We start from the raw sequence: 6353 nt of genomic DNA, 5'->3' as shown, positions 1-6353 counted from the left end.
ATTACACGCGAAAATGCGCTTACGCGATTTTTCTTGAATGAAAATTCTAAAATAAATATTTTTATTTTATTTTTCCTCACCTCTCTAGAAATTTAGGTCACCTAAATTTAAAATGAAGGATTTTTTCCGTCGTGTTCGCCTTTGCCGCGCGCCGAATCCGAAAGTCACCAATTCAAGCAATTTAAGCAATTAAAATTTTAATATCAAACAGATAAATTCTAAGGAGATTTAAATCATTTAAATTACTATAATTTTAGAATTTAAACATTAAAACTAATTTAGGCATGGAATTTAATTTATGGATTTTAGGTGTCACAATTCCTCCCTCCCTAAAAAGAAATTTTGTCCTCGAAATTAAAGCTTACCGAAGAGCTCCGGGTAGCGAGTCCTGATGTCAGCCTCTGACTTCCAAGTAGCTTCCTCATCTGTATGGTGCAACCAACCAACCTTGACCATTGGTATTGACTTGTTGTGAAGTCTCCTCTCTTGCCTCCCAAGAATCCGATCGGGCCTCTCCTCATAGGTCATGTGAGGAGATAGCTGAAGAGGTTCATAACTGAGCACATGAGACGGATTCGAGATATACTTCCTCAACATAGACACGTGGAAGACGTTATGGACTCCATCTAGGCTAGGTGGCAAGGCTACTCTATACGCCAATGCCCCTATCCTGTCCAATATCTCGAAAGGTCCAATGAATCTCGGTGCCAACTTTCATTTCTTGCCAAACCTCATCACGCATTTCATAGGGGCTACTCGGATAAACACGTGATCTCCCACCGAAAATTCCAAGTCTCTCCTTCTATGATCAGCGTAACTCTTCTTCCTACTCTGAGCAGTCCTCATCCTGTCTCGGATCTTGGCTACAATCTCAGCCGTCAGCTGTACAATCTCCGGCCCTAACTCCGATCTCTCACCGGCCTCGGTCCACAACACCGGTGATCTACATGGCCTGCCATACAATGCCTCATATGGTGCCATACCAATAGTGGCCTGATAGCTGTTATTATACGCAAACTCCACCAAGGGTAATATTGACTCCCAGCTGCCCTGAAAGTCGATGGCACAAGCCCTCAAAAGATCCTCCTGAAAGAGTGGGTGCCCAGTGAGCCAACTTGTGGCTAAGAGCTTTGATGACTCTATGTACAAACAATCGCTTGTTTAATATAATTTACACTTTTATAATGGCGTTTACTTTATCTTTTATCATATTATTATGTTGTGACATACTATAAGATGTTTAGATGAAGACCTTGAATATACTATAGTGTATGTAAGATGTGGTGGCACATGGGGATGGCTATCATGAAACACATCTTATAGTCACTGTATATTCTAAACAGTTCCTAGTCGATTGAGCCGTCCGTTAATAAGGATAAGGATCGCTCGAGATTGAGACTAGCATTTGCGATGCCGAGTACCACGTTTCATTGGTATGGAACATAGAGATGTTAAAAGCATGCAAATGGATATTCATACGATGAATGATCGAACTACCCTATCCGGACTTTCCAAGTGGTTATCACTTATCGAGTGGATAAAGTCCGCGGTTTTGGTTGTACACCATTAGTCCTTACTACTTGAAACATCATTGAGACTCTATATGCTAGTACTGTGCTTTGACTCGTTTACCGACTCTATTGGGGTCATCAGGTGTCGGGATTGGGTACAGTTACGATACATATAGGAGTCGATGCTTTGTTGTCAAAGATTCACCACATACTTGATAGTGTGGATATCCTATGCAATCTGAGGAGATATTAGTGTGACGAATCTCTGGCCAGAGTACATGATGTGTTTTAAGAAATGGTTTCTTAGTAGCACATGCGATGTCACTATTTGATCTTCAAGATGCATTGCATAGTTATCGAATCTCGAACGACTCTCGATTTACCAATGGTTGTTGATTCAATCGGGATATATGGATGAAGGGACCGTACTGTACGCTAACCAAAATCTATTGGTTCTTGCAGGCACTATCAGTGATACCTAGGGAATCATGGGGCGATGTTGCTAGGCGCTCTTACCATGATTCGATGGGCAAGTCGGAAATTGTTGTTCCGAGTCACAAGGAGTTGTGAGCCCACGGCTAGCTGTATCTCTGAACCATTGAGGGTCACACAAGTAATTGATTTTTAATCCCCGTTGAGATAGTTAAATTTAAAGAGCTAAATTTAATGAACAAAGAAGTAGGACTTCTTATATCAGAGTAGAGGAGTAAGATTTCCTAAAATGACATAGGGATGGGCATTTTTGGAAATCACTGAATTCGGATTCAGAAAATTTATCTTGACTTTAAAAGGTGCAGAAATGGTTTCTGTGCACATTGGTGAAATCGGTTTATCAATCGGAGTCATGATAAATTTTATATTAATTTCTGAACATGCGGGCTTTGCTTGTAAGGCTTGAACTTATGACTAATGGGCCCTAAGCTGTTAGCAGCCCACATTATAAATAAGTTATTGCAGTACAGAAATTAGACAACAGAGGCATAATTTTTGAAATTCACTAGGGTTTTTGAGACCTAGTGGCCGCCGCCCTCTCTCCCCTCTCTGCTCGAAAAATTCCAGCCTTTGAATTTTGAATTTGCAGTCTGGTTTAACGGATCAAATTCGTTAATTCTCTTCGTAGAAATTTTTGATAGATTTTCTAGTGCAATCTATCAGAGGGATTGAACTTCTGTTCGTGGACCTGATTGAAGAATTGTTTGTCCATCAGTTCCTGGGATATACAACAAGAGCAGAGTAATCAGTTGGTGTCCATAATCTCGTTTCGAGATTCAAGGTAAATTTTATAATTGTTATTTAATTTTTACACGCACAATTTAATCATAAAATTTTGATACCCATGATATGGAATCGTTCCATATAAAATTTTTAAACTTCCGCTGCATCGGGTATCAATTCTGATTGATCTGATCACCATTTTCCAACATTGGTATCAGAGCCAGGTTGCTCAGATCAAGCGATAAAATTAATCAATTGTACAAAAATTTTTTAAGCCTCGGTTTTTGAAACAAAATTTAAAATTAAATTTTTTGACGGGCAAAAACACGGGCAATGATTGGATCGCTGCCCAGGGCAGCGCACGGCGCTGCCCAGCGCAGCGCTGGGCGCTACGCAGGGCGCTGCGCAGGGCAGCGATCGTCGCTGCCCAAGGGGCAACGACGGGCTGCCCGGCCCGAGATCGTCCCGGGCGGCCCGGGAAAAATTTAATTTTTAATTTTTTACTAAAATTTTAATATGTTAAAATTCTATTTTTGGTCCGATCGAAAATTGTTTTTGATTGGTCCACGAGGCGTCGGATCGAATTGTTCGAGTCCGAAAATTTTAAAATTGATTTTTGGATAAATTTAAATTTTTGGAAAATTTATAGATTTTATCCGTTAAATCAGATTTTATGAAATTAATTATTTTTGGTACAATTGATGATAAGATATGATCTTATGGATATATTGAGTAAAATATGATTTTATGTATAAAATTGGATTTTATATGTAAAATATGATTTTATTTGATAAAAAAATAAAATATGATTTTGTATGTAAAATAAGATTTTTAATATGGAATATGATTTTATCCTTTTTAAATTTAATTGTCATTGCATGTTATCCAATAAATTAATTTTGAATTAAATATTATTGGATAAGGATGATCGATTGCCATGACCAATTTTGTAGGTGTATGTTAGGGAATTTACATTTGTTTTTATTGTTGTTGGATTTATTAATGGGCCTGGTTTATAGCCCAATATGAATTGTCATATGTAATAAAGTGGGCCTGGTTTATGGCCCGTTCCCACCCCTTAAAATGTATCCCCTACTTGTCATAGTTATTTATTGTAAATACATTAGACTTAGTGGGAGATGAAGATTTGAAGACGGAGGTGGGCCCAGCAGAAAATAAAGACTGAAGAAATGTAAATTGGAAGCTCAATGTAATAGGATTGCATTGCATACCTGCATGTTACCTAGGATTGGACTTAGACTCGTGATTGGCAATCACGGGTCGATTAGTAATGGAATCGATCATCCTAAAATATAATATGTGATATTATCGTTGTATGCATGTTTAGACTAAATTGTATGAATCTCGCAAGCATAAAAATTTTTAAATGATGAGACAAATTTTCAAAATTAAAATCCCTCATTTTAAATATGATTTAAAATTGATATCAAGATAAATAAAGGAAATTTAAATATTGTTTAAATGTTCCTACCTTCCATCAACGATCAATGTATGAGATGCTACCCGCGGATACGGTCCGACTCATATTATTGGGAGGGCCCGTTCGTCGGAAAGCTGTACATTGGATCGACACATGTTGTAAGTTGGGTGGAACTCCCATGGGATCGGCTCATATTATTGGGGGATCCACATGGCGACCGTCCATCACAACTTAATATTGATGGGTCATCTTGACATGTCACAATAAACGGCGTCATATTATTGGGCCCTTATTGGACATGAGGTAAAAACATGGAGGTTGCTTTGGAAGCAATTGGGCTCTACCTTTTGAAAATTATGGTTGGCTGATATTATTCAGGACTATAGTTTTTCAATTGGACTCCATGTTCCCACTAAAGAAAATGTTTCTCGTTTTCACTAGAGGGTAGTGAAATCGTTAAAATAGTGGGAGTGAGATTCATAAAATAAATTTTGCCTATTTTATGTCTTAGTAAATTAATTAAACAATCATCGATAATTGTCTGTTTCATCTCAGTATATCATTATGATGAATCTTCGTAATCCACATGTTTCAATTCTCGAACAAAATAAACTGACTGACGCAAACAATACAGAATGATTCCATAAGTTAAGATTGTACTAAGTTCGGAAAAGATTTTCTAAGTGTTAGAAAAGGCTTCTCCGAAAACAGCCCTGGCTGATGTAACTGCCGAAAGGTTGGCCAAACTAGAGAAATGGTTGGACCATGATCTCAAGGCCAAATGTTACATGCAAAATTGGACAAGTCTAAACAAGTTTGCCATCACTGCAAGAAACCCGATAATTGGAAACGTAACTGCAAGGAATACCTCGAGCAGTTGCGAACTGCAAAGGGTATGTTTTACATTGAAATAAATGTTTTTCTTAATACTACTTCTTGGGTATTGGATACCAGATGTAGATCTCACATTTGCAATGAGTTGCAAATGATCACAAGAAGTAATAGGCTAAGGATGGGTGAGACCCAGTCAAGGCTCGGGAATGGTTCCAGAGTTAAATCCATAGCTATGGGAAATATTTGTTTAATTTTGCAAACCAATTTTAAGTTGTATTATGAGAAAGATATTTTTATTTGTGCCAAAGATTTCATTAAAACATTATTTCTATTTCTATGCTTGATAGAGATGGGTTTTCTTGTAATTTTGTGAATGAGATTTGCAATATTTACAAGAATGAATGTTTGATTGGAAATGGACAACTTGAAAACGATCTATATAACTTAAAATTAAAAGAAGTTCCAATAAATTATGTTGATAAACCGGTAACAACGAACAAAAGAAAAATCGATAGTCAACACCCGGCAAACCTTTGGCATGCTAGGCTAGGTCATATTTCCTCAAGGAGGATGAACAAGCTAGTGGGAGAGGACATGTTTGATATGTATGATATTAACTCTCTACCTACTTGTGAATCTTGCCTGAAAGGAAAAATGACTAAATCTCCATTCAAGGGGAAACCTGAGCGTAGTCAAAATCTGTTGGATTTGATCCATACAGATGTTTGTGGTCCATTTAGAATTGGTACTCAATTTGGCCACACATACTTCATTACCTTTAATGATGATTATTCAAGGTATGGGTATTTATATTTAATGAAATATAAGTCTGAAGCATTTGAAAAGTTCAAAGAATTCAAGGCTGAAGTCGAAAACAAGCTAGATAAAAGTATTAAAGCACTTCGATCGGATCGAGGTGGAGAATACTTAAGTACCGAGTTTTTGGACTATCTGAAAGAGAATGAGATTCTCTCTCAGTGGACTCCTCCTATGACACCTCAGCTGAATGGTGTATCGGAGCGTCGTAATCGAACTTTGTTGGACATGGTTCGATCCATGATGAGCTTCACTGAGCTTCCACCTTCGTTTTGGGGCTACGCGCTTGAAACGGCGGTGTTTTTGTTGAACAACGTCCACACCAAAGCAGTGGACAAAACACCATACGAGTTATGGAATGGCAAAGCTCCTAAGTATTCGTACTTGAGGATTTGGGGATGTCCTGCTTACGTGAAGCAGACAGTGAGAGATAAGTTGGATAGTCGATCCACTTTATGTTATTTTGTAGGGTATCCGAAGAATTCAATCGGATATTATTTCTATCATCCTACTGAAACAAAAGTGTTTGTTTCAAG

At 37.8% G+C, this 6353-nt stretch overlaps 1 protein-coding gene across 1 annotated transcript; it reads right to left on the bottom strand.

Annotated features, from left to right (window-relative positions):
* Window positions 1-354: 354 nt before the first annotated feature.
* Window positions 355-981, bottom strand: LOC140862268 (uncharacterized). Its single transcript, XM_073265272.1, has 2 exons — window positions 731-981; window positions 355-670 (listed from the first exon to the last, which is right to left on the bottom strand). The coding sequence occupies exons 1-2, from the start codon at window positions 979-981 to the stop codon at window positions 355-357; spliced, it is 567 nt and encodes a 188-aa protein (XP_073121373.1).
* Between the last annotated feature and the right edge of the window lie 5372 nt (window positions 982-6353).

The sequence above is a fragment of the Henckelia pumila genome, chromosome 4, assembly GCF_033568475.1.
Source record: "Henckelia pumila isolate YLH828 chromosome 4, ASM3356847v2, whole genome shotgun sequence".
NCBI classification, from domain to species: Eukaryota; Viridiplantae; Streptophyta; class Magnoliopsida; order Lamiales; family Gesneriaceae; genus Henckelia; species Henckelia pumila.
Note: the sequence above shows the minus strand (reverse complement) of the source record. Positions and strands in the feature narration are given on the sequence as shown.